Source organism: Pagrus pagrus, assembly GCF_965226575.1.
Source record: "Pagrus pagrus genome assembly, chromosome: 13".
Classification (NCBI taxonomy): domain Eukaryota; kingdom Metazoa; phylum Chordata; class Actinopteri; order Spariformes; family Sparidae; genus Pagrus; species Pagrus pagrus.
The window spans coordinates 11,693,784-11,711,273 of NC_140197.1; the positions used below are offsets into that span (position 1 = coordinate 11,693,784).

At 40.2% G+C, this 17,490-nt stretch overlaps 1 protein-coding gene across 1 annotated transcript; it reads left to right on the forward strand.

The window, feature by feature from the left end:
• Window positions 1-5,133: 5,133 nt before the first annotated feature.
• Window positions 5,134-16,049, forward strand: pmm1 (phosphomannomutase 1). Its single transcript, XM_084370956.1, has 8 exons — window positions 5,134-5,576; window positions 6,540-6,657; window positions 7,661-7,737; window positions 8,695-8,786; window positions 9,130-9,229; window positions 9,907-9,982; window positions 14,057-14,172; window positions 14,656-16,049. The coding sequence occupies exons 1-8, from the start codon at window positions 5,493-5,495 to the stop codon at window positions 14,776-14,778; spliced, it is 786 nt and encodes a 261-aa protein (XP_084227082.1). The 5' UTR covers window positions 5,134-5,492; the 3' UTR covers window positions 14,779-16,049.
• The last annotated feature ends 1,441 nt before the right edge of the window (window positions 16,050-17,490 follow it).

The window sequence follows — 17,490 nt, forward strand, 5'->3', positions numbered from 1 at the left end:
CACACCTGACTAACAGAATATATGTGTTATTGTTAAACAGGGGAAAAAATCCTATTATTGGGTCTTTAAAGCAACATTATGTAGAAATTGGCATTTGGTGCAATTTGGCACCCTCCACAGTTTTTGAGTCCAACACCACTGAACACCACAAATCCCAGTTCAGTAACAATTTGTCAGACGTAATGTAGGTGCCAACCACAAACAAAACTCATTACATCATAACAATGTTATGTGTTGAAAACATCTTCTCACTGAAGTTACATTGTGCAGAAACAAGTGATGGGGGGTGGAGTACACACTGTACCATCAACATGATTGTGAAGCTGTAATCAGAATCCTTTTATTGTCATTGCACAAGTGTACAACGAAATTTTAGCAGCATCCAAGTATACAAGGTACAAGGTAAGTAAGTAAAAAGTACAAGGCAAGTAGTGCAATGTAGTATAAAGATATAAATAAAAATAAATATGTGCAGTGGTGCAGGTTGAAGCATATATAGTAAAATAGTCTTTACAAGTATTGCACATTGTCCTTGGGTGGTGTGTGTGTGTGTGTGTGTGTGTGTGTGTGTGTGTGTGTGTGTGGGTGGGTGGGTGGGTGTGTGTGTGTGTGTGTGTGTGTGTGTGTGTGTGTGTGTGTGTGTGTGTGCGTGTGTCAATGATCTTCTGTGCTGTCTTGACCACTCTTTGGAGACTCTTCCTATCTTCCTCGGTGCAGTGGAGAACCACACCGTGATGCAGTAGGTTAAGATGCTCTCGATGGTAGAGTGGTAGAAAGTCACCAGCAGCTTCTCACAGATGTTACTTCTCCTGAGCACTCTCAGGAAGTGCAGACGCTGCTGTGCCTTCTTGATGACAGCTGAGGTGTTTGCAGACCAGGAAAAGTTAGCAGAGCGGTGCCCAGGAAGGTGAAGGTGTGGGCCCTCTCCACGCAGTCGCCGTGTATGTAGAAATAGTCATTTTGAGGTGAAAAAGTTACATAATGTTGCTTTAAGTATTGTTATTGATGTTTACATTTACAGACAGGGGAAAAAAGTATTTTTATACGAGATTTGTTGACATTAACAAAGAATGGGGAGAGAAAAGGCCACCTCTGTCAGTTGAATAAAGGTTAAAGCTTTAAGAACCGGTCTGCTGTGATTGAAGGGAACATGGATATTGAGGTCAAAGTCAGATAAAGAGCCATGTTCATAATTTCAGGGGCTAATGATTAGTCTGTTTATGATTAGTCAATAATTCCCCTCTGCTGCCTCCTTCCTCATACAATTTGTCCCTGTCAATTGGCAGCTTACTAATAAATCAGGCTCATAAATAAGTGACTTACCTCGATGACACCAAATTGCTTGGCTTTCGCCACACTGAAGGGAACTCTGAAACTCAAACACATAAGGTCAATTAGAGTCGTAAAAAAATTTACAAACATACACCTACAAAGGCCAAGATGCATGACATATGTATTCAGAGCAAAGGGGGTCACACTGCTTTCGTTCTGACATAATCAATCATTTTGAGCCTCAGGTCCATGCAGTGTTGGTTTATGATTGCTGTGAAAAGCAGAAAAGATAAAACATACAAGTGATTTATGGAGCCAGTATTAAGCTTGTCACCTGTTGCAAAACTGCCCAATAAGAATTCCTCCAAACTGTTTCATCACATGTTATCAAAGAACTCCATTTGATGGTCCTGTCAGCACTGATACAAGAGTCCAGGTGACTGTGGGACAAACAAACAAGGCATAAGAAATACCTCCATTCAATCAGATCAATCCAAGTCAAACATCAAAATAAGAAATTCTGAAGACAATATTGTGCAAATTTGACCGCAGCTCAGTGATGCTGATATCCAGTGGTGGAATGTAACTAAGTACATTTACTCAAGCTATTACTTTACTTTGTTTTTAAACTCCATTTTAGAGATAGATAGATATATAGATATATTGTTAGGCTTAGTTTAAAATAAGTAATGCATTTTCTATATGAAAGTAAACAAGTGGTTCCCAATCTTTTTGGCTTAACAAGGTAAAACTCTCCAACATTTCACAAAAAAAACAATTAGATAAAGTCCTGAAAATATGTTTTTTAAATGTGTATATAGCAACTTTATTTTTCTTCTTTCATGATTTTGAATTAACTACTTACACCTGACAGTATTTTCATATTGTTGTTATAATATTGGTACTTTAAAGTAAAGGATCTGAGTACTTCTTCCACAACTGGTGATATCTTATTGTTTCAGTTATTATATAAATCTAAAAAAGGAATAATGTTAGACATACTTGCATTACTGACAAATTCTGAAGTGGTTGTGTTTTTCTAATTTGGCTTTATTTGTAAATATAAATGGAAAACAAAATGTTGCTGCAAAATTCAGACAATCTTGAAAAGCACATATTAACAAGTGAACATGTGAGAAATTTCTCACGTAGCTAAATTTCTCTCATTTACACATGTAAAACAAATATTGTCATATGTAATTAAAAAGACTCTGGGCTGTTTGCTGTATGAGTATCCTGACTTCCTCTGTCAAAGACAGCCAGTTTATCACTTCAATCAACACAATGTGGCTATCACTGGACCTCCTAGTCATTTGTATACAGATATTGAGAATTGGGACAAGGGTGTTCTGGATTGGGACAACTGCCAGATAGACAGTAATTCATGTTGTCTTACTTGCTTTGTAGATCATTATATGTAAAAACCCACATCAACGTTATCACCATTTTTAATTTCCACGCAATTTCCTCACGAAACTGAGGAAATTAATCAAGCAATGCATTTAATATGAGCGAGCACAACACCACTTCTCAGTTGCACTCTCCATCTCCATCTCTCACCCACTCTGCCCTCTTGTGTTGGCTCGGTAGAGATCGGATGCTGCAGAGAAGATCCTGAAACTTCATTTTAGCAAAACCAGCGAAAATGTACATGTTGCTGAAGACTTTTAAACCATGAGGTTTGTTTTGGTTTTAAATGAGAGCAGGGTATACATATTCCTGTGTTGTGACTGAATGAATTAATGAAGTAATCCATGAATTAATGTTTGTTTAGTTCAATACACCAAAACAATGCCAATGTCACATCTAGGTAGAAGTTTTCCGCATACTGTAAGGCCAAAGATTATTAAGCATCACTGATGATGAGGGTAACATGGTGTTGACTTGATTGACTGATTGATTTGCGAAGATTATTTCTAGAAAGTAGTACAAACACATGTATTGTATTATATTAAATATAGGCTACAATTCCACTTTAAATGTGGAGAAAGTCAGCAGGTCTGTTATCTGACCTTTATGTCTCCTGCATGCCTCCCCTCCCATTCCTCATCTACAGAAAATGACACATATGGTAGTTCTGTGCTGCAACATTTGGCTGGTGTTGATGATGAACATGTTGGTTGTCTGATTTTGTGTGACAGGAGCAACAAAAGACTGGGAATGCTGCGGAATGCTCCAAAAAACACAGCAGTTAAACAGGTTCACTGATAACAGCTGATAATATCATGATTTGGTATGAAAGGGACAGTCCTAGAAAGGCCCAGTAATTCACAAGCAAGGATTGGGTGTGGTTCACTACTTTGTGAAACAAATGATTGTATTAAGGACTATGTAGGCATGGAAACGTGTCATAAAATAGTTGTTGATAAACACATTTTATTTGTAAGTGATTGGAAATTAGGTTGGAATCTAATCTAATTTTAACTAATCTAATGTTACATAATGTATAAGAATGTCATCTAATTTAATCCCAAATATTTACATCTAATTTTATCCTATTTTAGATCACCTAATTGGATTCAATCTGATTTAATGTTATCTTATATTACATAATCTAATCCAAATCCAATCAAAATTATCATAAATGTTATTACATCTAAAGTCTATTTTTTAAGTATGAAATCAAAGCAAAGATCAAATATACAGCACCCTCTGAGGCATTCTTAACAGAAGATGAGATCATTTCCGGTTGCTAAATTTGTTTGAGGCCATGATCTCATGAGTTAAAGGTTGGCTTTTATCATTTAGTCCCATCAATGGCCCTTCTGGCGTGGACCTCGTGCAGTAATTTAATCAAGATGGAAGTAATCAGTGCTACTGCATAAAGCAGAATGCAGCGATGTTGTTATGGGACTGTAGTAGCAGACAAAGTTGGACGGTTCTCTAAACATTACTAACTAGTCAATGTCTTCCACCTCTGAATGGTAAACCTCTGTGTGCTTTGCACCTCTCACTTGCTGCAACTCTACATTTAACATGTCATATTTCAGTGAATGGTGTTCCTGTGGGACATCCTTTTAACCTTTAAAGTCAGCATCGGTATTGATATCAGTCCCCTAAAGCATCATACCAGCTGAGCAGCATCATTTTACATCACCTTTTCAAGAAGAAGACCTAAAAGCTCAGGTCTGATGAATGTAAAACAACTATGTCTTTAACGGATAGCATTTGAAGTTACAAAATTCTACAAGTAGTTACAGTATTGTGAAACAACAAAAACAATGATCAGTTATAAAAAAAATCAGGGATAACATTTGTGCTAGGAAAAACAAACATAGGTGGTACGGTGTGCCGCAGGATCTATTTTGTGGAGGAACACTCCACAACATCAAAAGGCGTTTTACAAATTACAAAATCTCTATAACTATAATGTTAAATCTTACTGGAAAGAAGAGATGTCTCCACCAGTAACCCCAGTGTAAACTCAGAAAGTTGCAGATATCCAACACAAGAGGAAGGAGGAGTTTAATGTAATTTTAAGGCACATTTTCACAATTTCTCTCATAATGTTGCACAAATTACCATTAGCATATGAATATTAACATATCTCTAGTGATTTACTTTCACTTTTGTCACTTTACTTCTTATGCATGTTTATTATCGAAGGTCCTACTCTCCATAAACAAGGCAGCTGTTACAGCACTCTAACAAACACTGTTCACACCACACATCCTCTCTGCTGTTCAGTCTGTTAGTTAGTCTGTGCTGCATCCCTCATTTCACTTCTAGGTAAATTGTTAACTCAACGTTAACCGGCATGCACATTAGGCCGCCCCGCCCATTTGTAGACGTCACACCTCATACCCCGGCTGTGATTGGCTGCCGGTTGAGTTACAGTGTTGCGAAAGACAGCCGACACGTTCGGCACGCCGTGTTTGTGTGTGAGCTTAACGGGTCCACTGAGCCGAGCTGAACCGAGCCGAGCTGAGCTGAGACAGCAAGACTGACCACTCGAGGAAGAAAAAGAAGAAGACGACGAAGAAGAAGCGTCTGTCAGCGCGCTTGAGAAGATATCATTTACATTATTTTAAAAAACCTTTAGGTCTGTTTTCGTTATTTTATTTAAATGATTGAACTGACAGCGTAATACTTCGATTCATTTTTCCCTCGCGTGAATTTGTAGTTTTTACGCGTTTGTTTGCACGAGAGTGGACCTGTGACACTCGCAACCTGAAGAGCGATTTGTGAAGCAGAAAAAAACACAGAGAGAAGAAGAAGACATGGAGAAACCGAAGGGCTTCTCCCCGGACCGAAACATCCTCTGCCTCTTTGACGTGGACGGTACTTTGACACCGCCAAGAGAGGTGAGCCCACATCCGATCAATCAATAATAGCCTTTACCAGCGACGTGATCGGTTATTGATTCTTACAAGCTTGCGTTGCAGCCCCCTGCTCTTCTCGCTCATCTGCCTCAATTAGCCTCAGATTGTTGGCAGAGATCGTCTGTAAGAGCACGCTGTGTCCTCCTGACCTCATACACTGTTTTGATATTTGTAAGATCTTTCCTGCCGCTGACTGTTTACCTACACAGTGCTGCAGAGACACATGGGAGATTGGAGGGGAGGGGGGCTGTGTGCTATGTAGTGTGGTAATGTATAGGTCTGTTGGTGTTTGGTGACCTATTTATGTCCTTCAGAAACACATGGAAGCTGTCCTGACACTGTCACCACACGTGGGCTGTAATTAGTGCTCTTTAGATTAATATACTCTGAATTCCCAGGAGGAAGATTAAAATAGACGCCTGAGTAGCTCAGGCTCATTTTTGATTGGTTGTCAGTTAGACATTCATGTAAGGTTAAGGGGGAAATCATCTACTTTATTATTCTGTGTTTTTGTAATTATTTCTTTCTGTCTTCCTTATGTCATTGAGATTAAATGCTTGGGTTCATCTAGGACAACTGGATTGTGTGTGTGTCTGTGTGTGTGTGTGTGTGTGTGTGTGTGTGTGTGTGTGTGTGTGTGTGTGTGTGCTTAGCGCCTAGATATTACATAATGTGGTTTCCCTTGTGTAGTGCAGCCGAGACATTTCTTCCATATGTTGATATGACTGGAAATTTGTTTCAAATTACAATACAATCATGCTAGCTTTCCTCTTTTCTTTCATTGTAATAATGCTTTAATAACACAAATTATGCTTTTAATGATGATGATGATGGTGTGTGTGTGGGTGTGGGTGTGTGTGGGTGGTCAGTCATGAGTGTGTGAGAGGGAGCTCGACTAGTTAACACAAAGTGATAACGTGCGCTGCATTTTCCTGTAATTTGCAGAAAATAGACCCACAGCTGGACGAGTTTTTCCAGACTCTGCGGAGGAAAGTGAAGATCGGCATCGTGGGAGGCTCAGACTACTCCAAGATAGCAGAGCAGCTCGGCGAGGGGGATGATGGTGAGCAGTCCTCTTCTTTTAACCACAGACGGTTTACGCACTGTGTCACGACGACTAACTGCGGCATTTCAACTCATCATAGATGTCTATATATGATTTTGCAACAGCAGGTTGGGGGCCATTGTTCAAAAAAATGTACAAACTAGACTTAGTCGAATCATTGATGACATCTGAACTCTTGTGAAGACTCCACTGGTTCGGTTTGATTAACTTCATTCACACGTGACTCCCAGACCCTCTGCCAAAACACACTGGCACACTGGCTCTCACCCTGCGCTGCCAGCAGCCACCCAGCTGAGTTGGCACACGGCTGCATGGGCAGGCTTGTCCATCAGTAAATATTAGCCTAAAACTGGAATGCAGATGTATTGTGCTGAGAGTGAGCCATGTGGTTTGACAACCATGCCAAGTGTGTTAAAGGTGAATCTGTTCATTCTTCATGATGTTGCTGAAGCTTCGCGTGTCGTGATCTGTTCAAAAATTGTATGAAATCAAACTTCTAATCACTTGGACATGCGATGAGAAGCTGTTCATGTTGTCGTAACATTATGCATGATTACAGTCATTTATATTGATGGTGAAAATTGCTCAATTTTATGACACCAACAGTTAAAAATCTGTTGCACCTTGTTTAAATTGTTTAACCAGGTTAGAGAACACCAGCTTGCTGGATTATGCTGTTTTCAGGTGACTGCTGTGTTATTAAAGTCAAATGGATCAAAGCAGCTATTTTGTAAGGCGGCGTTGCAACCTTTTTCTGTCGAGTGTTGCTGGCAGAGAACACACAGGGCAGAGTGAGTGGGAAGGTCAGACAGATTAAACTTTTCAGGCAGTGTAACACACACTGTAATAAGCTTCCAGGTAAATATAGCAGGATGTCCTATTATTCCCTATTCAGGCCTCGGCGGAGGAGCCACTGCTAATTTACTTGAGTTGAATGTGTAGGTTTAAAAGGAACAGGTGAGCACATTTATCCACTTTTCACCTGTCTTCTTTCTTGCAGTGATACACAAGTTTGACTATGTGTTTTCTGAGAACGGGACAGTGCAGTACAAAGATGGGAAGCTCATCTCAAAACATGTAAGTGGACACATGGGTCACATTTTTCACGTTCTGTCAAAATGACAACAGTAATGCAGCACATTGTGTCTTGAGAACAATACATGATTCTGCACGCTTGTACTACATACAGGTTCACATTTTCCTCCTATTGAGCAGATGATTGTTTTTTAGGATAAACTCTTTATATTATATGCGATGAAAAGTAGGTGTACTTACAATGAAATAAAGCAAATGAGATCATTTATTACCTAGAAACATCCATGTTCAGTTGACCAGTGCAGAAGTAGCATTTTGCTACTACATTAAAGGAGTATTTTGTTTATTTTCAGGTTCATAATATTATTTTGGGTTACTGCTAGAATAAGTTTACATGCTTTAATGCTCAAAAACACAGCAGTTTTCTCATATCGTCCAGTGCTGTAGCACTGTATTCCTCCAGTGTCAAAGTTTTAACTTTGGTCAGCTCACACAAGCCTGAGCCAGCATCGCTCATGTTCACTCCAGTCAGTTCTGTTGTGTTCTCAGCTTCCGGTTAGCTTCACTTCTACTGTGAATATAGGGATAAAGTAATCAAATGTGTGAAGTTGTGACGTAGTGTGATGGCATATTGACGAGGCTTTTCAAGCACGTAAGGAGCGTTTTCTGGTGCGGAGAGGAGCTCCCTTTGGGCTTTTTAACTTTCAAGACTTTTTACATGCACAAGAAAAAACAAACAAAACAAACAAACTGAAGGAAATGAAAGAAAAAGAAAAAGGATAATAGTTCTCCTTAAAGGAATTATTTTGCTACAAAGTCTGTTGCTTTGCAAAATGTTGTAGGAAAAATGGTATCTCTCTTCTTCTTTTCTCTTTTCCTTTTAAATACTGAAGGATTTTTTATTTTTATTTTTTTTATCAGCTTCAGTCCCCTGTCATGAAAAAGGCTTGTTCAATCCATCATTTTGTCTATGATTGAAATACATTTTCATCCTATCAGGCCATTCAGAACCAGATCGGGGAGGAACTGCTGCAGGACCTGATCAACTTCTGCCTCAGCTACATGGGGCTCATCAAGCTGCCAAAGAAAAGGTGAGACTCTGACCAAACACACAAGATAGTTAGGAAACTGGTTACTTAAACCCCCAGGGACACACACACACCTTTGACCTACATCCCTGGTATGCAGGAATGCCAATTCTCCTTACTCATGGAAATGAGTGAAGCATGAAGCAGGAAAAACTGTTTCTTGTATAGGAATGAAATGCAGGTGTTAACATATCTTCTTCTTCTTCTTCTTCTTCATGCCTGTCAGGCACAGTTTGTATGTTTGTAGACTTGGTATTATCGCAAACGGAATCCAGGTTTCTACTTCAGTGTAAGTCTTTTTAACAATCAACATTTTCTTTAACCATCCGTCCCTTTCCTCCTGCAGGGGAACGTTCATTGAGTTCAGGAATGGCATGCTCAACATTTCCCCCATTGGTCGGAGTTGCACACTGGAGGAGCGAATCGAATTCTCTGAAATTGACAAGGTAAAAATACTTAACTTAAAGTACATTAATTACCAAATTGGAAAAGTTAATTGTTATGTCTGTTTATCACTGTGCTTTAAAGGCTTAAAAAGTTGGTTATGAGGTGGGTTTGCACATCACGCTTCTACTGTCTGCACTGCCTTTGTTTGTGAATGGTAGTCAGGGATTAACTCACATGAGATAACATCACAGTGTGCGTATAGGGACAATATTGCACCCATGTAGCAAGGTTAGTATAACAACTTTGGCCATTTTGCTAAAGGACTGCTACTAGAACTTTGTTAATTTGCACAGTAGCCAAATTTAGCAGCCACGCTAAGCAAACTATGGTTTTACACAACAGGCTCTCGCCGCTCTGTCTCTCTGTTTCATGTAATGTGCTCAATTAAGCAGACAGAGAGAGGTCAGACAATGTTGAGCTTTCAGGACAGCTTAACAGGCTGTCTATTGATGGTTCACAGAGCTGGGCAGTACGGAGGAAGCAGATAGCAGCAGAGGAGGAGAGGTTTAACCCTTCAGCTACCTACAAACATCAGCCGGGTCATCTGCTACGTTCATACTGTACATAAAACAACGTGTAGACCAAACTTAGCCAGAGTGTTAGATTAACACATGTTGTGTGTGCAGTGACAAGGCTGGCGAGGTCTGACCACCTGACTTTGCCACTTTCTCCACAGAGAGAGAAGATCAGGGAGAAATTTGTTGCTGCCCTGAAAGAGGAGTTTGCTGGAAAGGGACTACGGTTCACCAAAGGTGAGAGTTGAAAGCGGAAAACGCATAACAGAAAAACGTATTGGGACACGAGCCAAAATATCATATTTGGCAGAGCCATGTGACAGTGATAAGGCCGACCAGTGATGCTTCATATCTGCCAAATGTGACACATAAACCAAAATAGCCAGAGTGCTGCTGAGTGTTGTAGTGACTGCTGTGTTTAATTTAGTAAGTAAGTAACCACTATTTAATGGGGTCCAAAAAACACTTAAGCCTCTCTTAAGTAAAGTAAGCCAATGCTTCAATTAATGTGTCAGATGAGTGGGAGAAATCACAGCTCAATGAAAACATACAGGATTGTTGCAAAAAGAACGCATCCTGTAATATTCAACCCACAGATGCTCACTTCAGTGGCAGACAGCTAAATGATTCTGACGATCCATGCAGTAGTTTTGCACTGTTTTTGTCACCATTGAAGCACAGCCTGTAAATATCCCTTGTATCATTAGGTTACCTGCTTTCTAAAGCACACCAATTTAAAGCCCCAACAGACCATTAGCTAGGATAAGTTAATAAATCAAAGCTGCTGTAAGCGTTGTCGTTTTTAGATAACTTCCTGTCCGTTTTGCAGTTAGCAGTCCCCTCCCTCCTCTCTACGTCACCACACTTGCATGACTCCTTTCTCACTGGGAGCACTGGAATTTGTAGTTTTGCTATAGTTTTCCCTGTTCTGCTATAGCCAGTTCGGCTACCAGAACAGGAGGATCCTGCTCTCTGCGTGTTCCCCCAGCAGACAGGACCGCCTCTTTATGTGGATCCTGATTGGCTAAAGTGGGCGAGGATACCAGAAAAGAAGAGACATGGGTTACTGACCAAACACTCTATAACAGTGCTCACTGTTGGAATACAGAGCTAATTAACAATTATTTTAATTAGAAAATAACACTTACAGCAGCTTTAACATTACACATGAAAAAAGAACATTGCTGACATTAGCTAGCTAACTTAGTTGTCATTGTAACAAAGGTATAAATGACAAATGTAGGGAAGTAAAATTTTGATTGCTGGCTCAAAAATGCACTTAAAGGGGAACTACCGTTTTTTACAACCTGGACCTTATTTCTAGCATAAAATATGATCATTTACTCACCCAGATAACTTTGGTGTCATTTGGAGTCGTTCGGACGAAATTAGATCCAGTGGAGTGCCGCTGTATCCATATTATGCGAGTGACGGGGCATCGACACACAGCCTCTATATAACACATTATCTGCCACGAAACTAGTTCATTTCACCAATATTTTGTCATGATACGCTAGTGCTATTCCCCTCTGAGTCCGGGCTCGTCTGTTATCAACATCCGGGGTCAAACTAGCAGTAGCAGCTACAGGTAAACAAGCCGGGCTGTCGCGGGTGCGCGCGCAGCTCAGAGACGACATCCTCCAGGTCAGAGGTAGTAGGTCAACCTACAGACCCCGGATGTTGATAACAGACAAGCCCGGACTCAGAGGGGAATAGCACTAGCGTATCATAACAAAATATTGGTGAAATGAATTAGTTTCGTGGCAGATAATGCTCATAGAGGCTGGGCTTCGGTGCCCGGATCACTCGCATTATATGGATACAGCGGCGCTCCACTGGATCTAATTTTGTCCGAACGACGCCAAATGACACCAAAGTTATCTGGGTGAGTAAATCATTGTATTTTATGCTAGAAATAAGGTCCAGGTTGTAAAAAACGGTAGTTCCCCTTTAACAGTAGAATTACAGTTTAAAAGAAAAGAATGTGAAATGCATTTCTACTCGTGTATGTTGCTTGCATCGTGTTTCTACCCACCCCTGACCTGACCCCAATGAGTTGCCCCAGGTGAGGTACACAGATTTTAAGTTTGGGATTTAGGGAGCACTGTAGCAGACCAGTATGTGCAAGAGGCCAAAGCTGAGGTATTGGAATGAGTATCAGTTGAGAAAAGTCTCCCAACCACTCATTAAAATATGAATGCCTCTTTGTCAACACGCCTGAAAACTTCAAATCTTTAACCCTTAGAACCCTGATTTTCTGTTCACATGTCTCCTGAAGTGGAGTCAAAAGTGTTCAAAGAGAATTGTACTTTAATTTCATTTCCATTATTCATAGTAGCCTTAAAAATTGTTACTGCCACTTGAATTTAAAATTCTGAAAAAAATCTGTTCACCATCATGAACCAAACAGTGGACCTTACATGTTTTGTGTTTGGACATTGTTAACCCCGGTAGACTTTTTGAAACAGACAAGAAACAAGAAAAACAAGCTCATGTTAACAGTGGGGTAGTTTAATGAGAAACTAGTTTTACAGCATACCTGTCTGTCTATTGTCTCCTATCTGTTTTAAAAAAGACCCCTCGACCTCACACCTGTGATGTGTGGAGGACCTTGTGCTGGACGTTGGAGTCCTCGGTTAACTATTACACACACACACATAAACACACTGTTCCCACTCTCTCTCTCTGGCAACAGTGCAGCAGTAAAGTGACTTGGTTACTGATGTTTGCCTACGTGCTCTGCAAGGTGTGTGCTTCTGCTAATGACGTGTGAAAGCCGTTAACAGACAGGCGGCCTTGTTTTTTTACATATACTCTTCCTGTTATTGATCCATGGCATGTATTTCACGTTTGCTGACTAACTTCACAGAGTTTAACATACAGTATGTCATGTTGCCTGAAGTTTATTAGCTTTTCTGTCAAGGATGGGACAAACACACCTTTGTAAAATATTAATTTCAGCTCCTGGTAATTGTCTTAAAGTAGGTTTGACTTTTGCCAGATGGTGGATATTGTGCACACACACTCAGGCTGCTGAGGTGGAAAACAGCAGCAGCATCAGGGCCATTTGCAGAGGTTTTACTCTGTTGACTCTGACACCGAGGAAACAGGCTAATATGTCCGGAGGTTTGAGATTCATTTGTTTGCCATCCTTTGTGTTTATCTGCTCCTGCACGGCCGCCTTTGTTAGATGATACTGCTCACCTCTGAAATAGGTGTTATATAAACCTGACACTGCGTCGAGTCTGCGCTGAGAGCACAGAATGTAAGGGACACTCAGTGCTTTCATTACACAGGTGATCTGAGTTGAAGAGCTTATATGCTGTTTTGATTTTACCTTAATGTGTATGTGTATGTCTGTATGGTCAGCAGCATAGTAGCCCTACTCTTGTCCCTGCTCAGGAGTGAATAAAGCAGACTGGGGGATGGGGTGCTACAGATGTGGCTGAAGCACTGCAGTGTTTATAATGTAGGGTTGAAGGTGGTGGGATGGAGGCGTGTGGAGGGTGTGTGAGTGGAACAGCCCTCTGATTGGCTGGACGCTCCTCAGCTGTTGTCTTTGTTGCTGGCTCTTTAAACCCTTCATTGTAAAACTTATTTTTAATTAAGGCAGGGGAAAGAATTTAAGAGGGAAGGGCAAGAGAGCAGACTGAAAGGGAGGAGACTTTTCAGCTACATTTCACAGTTCAACGCTCACTTAAGTCACGGGACTCAAAACAACAATAGAGCTTTTTCTATGACCTTTGAGATAAGAACCCGTGCTGGTAAAAGAATTTATGTTTGCAAAACACGCTTTGCACTTGTGACCTTTTCTCTGAGCTGCAGCCATAATCCCACATATCACAGTTGTCTCTAGATTTATGGAATATGGGAAATGCTGGGCGTTGTTTGTTCCTTTCTTATTTTTGTCCATTCTTGTGACACATCCTTTTTCCGAGTGCAGCGTATCCCTCAGCCAACAAGTTCAACAAGTCACAAGCCTGCCAGATAAAGAGCTCAAACAGCCCCCATAAGTCACAGCTGCTGCACAGTGTAAATAATGTGTGTTCTGGAGAGCTGGATGGATCGAGTGTAAATACAGGCAGAGTGCAAAAAGGAAAATATTCAACAGCATACTGACTGTACTGGTTCATAAAATTTGTGTACACTGCTTTGTCGGCGCCTACCTGAAAAAAACGTGTGGAAAGAGAAGTGGAAATCTGTGTGAACTGACTGTGTTGCTTAAAGATATTTAAAATACACAATGTACATGACTATATAGTTATGGTGATGGTGATAACAATGTCCTGTTCGTCACCTTGTTTGTTTCAGGTGGTCTCATCAGCTTTGACGTTTTTCCAGAGGGCTGGGACAAGAGGCTGTGTCTAGACGTGCTGGAGAGGGAAGGCCTGGACACCATCTACTTCTTTGGCAACGAGACCTCTGATGTAAGTTCATCTTGGGGAATGGTAACAGGAGAACAGGACACAGTACTGAAGGGGAAACCTTCTTCCCTTTTTTCCAATCTCCTGTTGTTGCCAAATGTGTAAAAGGCAACTGTGGACAGTGCTGAGATCTGATTCTTAAGACAGGCTCATGTGTAAAACAGCTAAGTTCTTCTGCACCAAATTTAGAAAACCATTTTTTATGGACCGGGCTTTTATGGACAGTGGCTGTGTCCTTGCGGCAGCAACCCAGGTTCGATTCCAACTTGTGGCCCCCTTTGAAAGGTGGCCTCCTATGACATTTGCGTCAATTGAGATTGCACGGCTTAATTTCATGCACCTGTTAGCAATAAGGATGGCTCGGGCAGCTTCTCTCTAGAAGGGTTGTACACATACATCTTGACATATAGTAATTGCAAAAGGCCATCATTTGGAAAAAGATCAGTTCAATTGATGTTAATCTGTGTTTGTAACTTCTCTTTTTAGGGAGGAAACGACTATGAAATTTTCAACGACCCACGGACCATTGGTTTCACAGTCTACTCCCCGAAGGACACGGCCAGGCTCTGTCGAGAGCTTTTCTTTGATGCTCCACCACATGAATCCTGATGTTCTGAACTGCCCCCAGTCTCTTTACCCACGAACCCCTCTGAGTCCACGCCTGAGGGGCTCTGCTGGTTTGACAAGAAGCAACGCGAACCCTGGGTGTTACTGAACTGCTAAAAGGTGTCACTACTGATATTCTCCATATTATTAATATGCTTACTTTAAATATGAATGCACAGCAGCAGGGTGATTTGACTGTAATAAATCCTGCTGCTTTTTTACAAAAAGGGACAGTAACTGAGGAACTTTTAAGTACAGTGTCAGAAGATGAGTTTGACTGTAGCATGTAATATAAAGTTTAACAAAACGCTTAGAGAGATTATCAAACAGTCTGCAATGTTGAAAGTTAAACTCCAGATCACTTAGGTATAGAATGAGGTTTTGCACTAATGTTGGTATAATTTTAAACCAATTGTTGGTATTATTATTGATCATTGCTGAAGGAGATGAGAAGAGTGGGAGAGGGACGGTCTAACAGGTGAGGTTTCCATTTTGGAAATAAGATATGAAGCATTAATGAAGATGTGGGTGTTTCCTTGTCTACATGTGAGGGTACATGAATCATTCCAGTTGTTTTAATGTCATTACAGAGTGCTGAGCTGGATGTGATGTATTGTTGGTTTACTGTGTGATCCCCTCAATGTCAAATGCGTGATTTAACCTCACAAAGCTCCTGCGACTCTAGGTTCTTTAAATGCGTTAAAGTGAAGATTAATCGGATTCGCATTTAAAACTGAACACTACTGATTCAATGAATTCATCCTAACCAGTGAGTTAAGCTACTGTGACTAAGTCACTCTACAAACTTTTATCAGTCAATATGACAGCTTTTTATGTAAAATATTTTTACGGGCTGTATCATGGCCTGCACGTTGTAAACGGGGTGACTAAATGTGTTGATGGTGATTGCTTGGTTTCTTGTTTGCTAATTTTTTGCTGTTTTCAACAGGGTGTTTGAAATAACTTTTGAAAAATGTGATAACTGCCACTTTTATTTCCCTTAACCCTCCTGTGATGTTTCAGAGACATAATGGACAATTAATTTTATTGTGAGGGCTTTGTTAAATAAGATACATCAGCTGCAGCTCTGTGTCCGACTGTAAACACTCTTTTAAGCTCAAAAACTACAAGGATCATGTAGAGAAGAGTTTTGTACACAGAAAAAAAAGCTTTTAATGGGTCACTGATGCTAATTGTAAGATTGGCCATGTTGTTCAGCCACTTACAGATAAAAAAGTGTTTTGCGTCTATTGTAATAAAACTTTCTGAACATCTTCTCACTCCATTGTCATTCTTAAACCTGCTGGGTTACCAGCGTATATTTCCGTCTGCCACAGTGTCCTTCTCAACTTAACCACTAGGAGTCGCCAACAATTCGTGCTGAAAAAATAAAATACATTTCCAACATGTGGCTCCTGAAACTTGAATTTATAAACAAATCTATGATTTAATCTCCTTTAAAATCATCAATGTCTCTTTTAATGTTATTCAGCAGTGCCTGGCAGTAAGCTTTGGCAACCACAAGACAAAAGAGCCTCTGTGTTAATCGTCTGTAGGAATATCCACTTGTCCAGAGTGAACTTTTTTAACAATAGGTCACACAATTGGTCTTTCATCTCAGAGGACAGAGAAGACCTAGTGACACAGTGTGAAGTGTCCCCAGTATCCTGCAGAAATCATGCTCCAGTCAACAGACTGCTCATATTTTCCAGACACAAACAGCAGCTTTAAGGGGTAAAAAACTTTTGTTGTAAGATTGACTGCTTTTATCAGGCACAAATTGCTTTCTTGGCCTGAATGATTTTTTATTCACCGGTTCACCAGTCAGGCTATGGTTTATGCTGCTTCTGTTTATTTTCTTAGCAACAGATGGTAAAGCTTGGACCGGAACTGCTGCTGTGCAAAAGGGTGATTAAGGCAGAACCTGGTTTGAGGTGCATATACCTTTTAGTGTATTTAGTAAATATGGGAACAATCTTCTGTATCTGTTGTAGTCAAAAGCATTTCTGCTTTTTATGAAAAAAGGAATTTACTGGACACAGTGGAAAAAGGCTCCACAGACTGGTCATTGATGATCAGTAGTGACAGAAGTACTCAGATCTTGTAGTAATAACGTTATCCAGAGTGTAGAAATCCTTGGCTATAAGAGAAAGTCCTGTATTTAAAATTCTATTTAAAGTATTGTATTAAGGATAAAAGTAAAAGTACTCATCATGCAGAGTCGCCCATTTCAGACTAATATATTTTATATGATTGAATTCTAACTAGTGATGCTTAATTAATGTGTTCATCACTTAATGTTGCAGCTGGTGAACGTGGGGGCAGTTTTAACTACTTCATATACTGCCGGCTTAATCCATAAACTTACATTTATTTATATTTTGTATTAATATTTGTAATCTGAAAAGTAAACAGTAACTAAAGCTGTCAGATATTTAGTGGTGTTAAAAGTACAATATTGTGAAGTATAAGGTAGCATGAAATGGAAATAGTCAAGTGACGTTAAAGTGCCTAGAAACTGTACTAGCAACATCCCACCATTGCTGGCATAGTACTGTTCCACCTCGAGCTGTTGTAACATGTGAATTTCCCCGTTGTGGGATAAATAAAGATAATCTTAATCCTAAATCTTAAAAGGAGGCATTCAAATGCAGGAAAGTGAGTAAAATATACTTAATATGTTATAATTAAAGCACTCACTGGCAAGAAGAACAC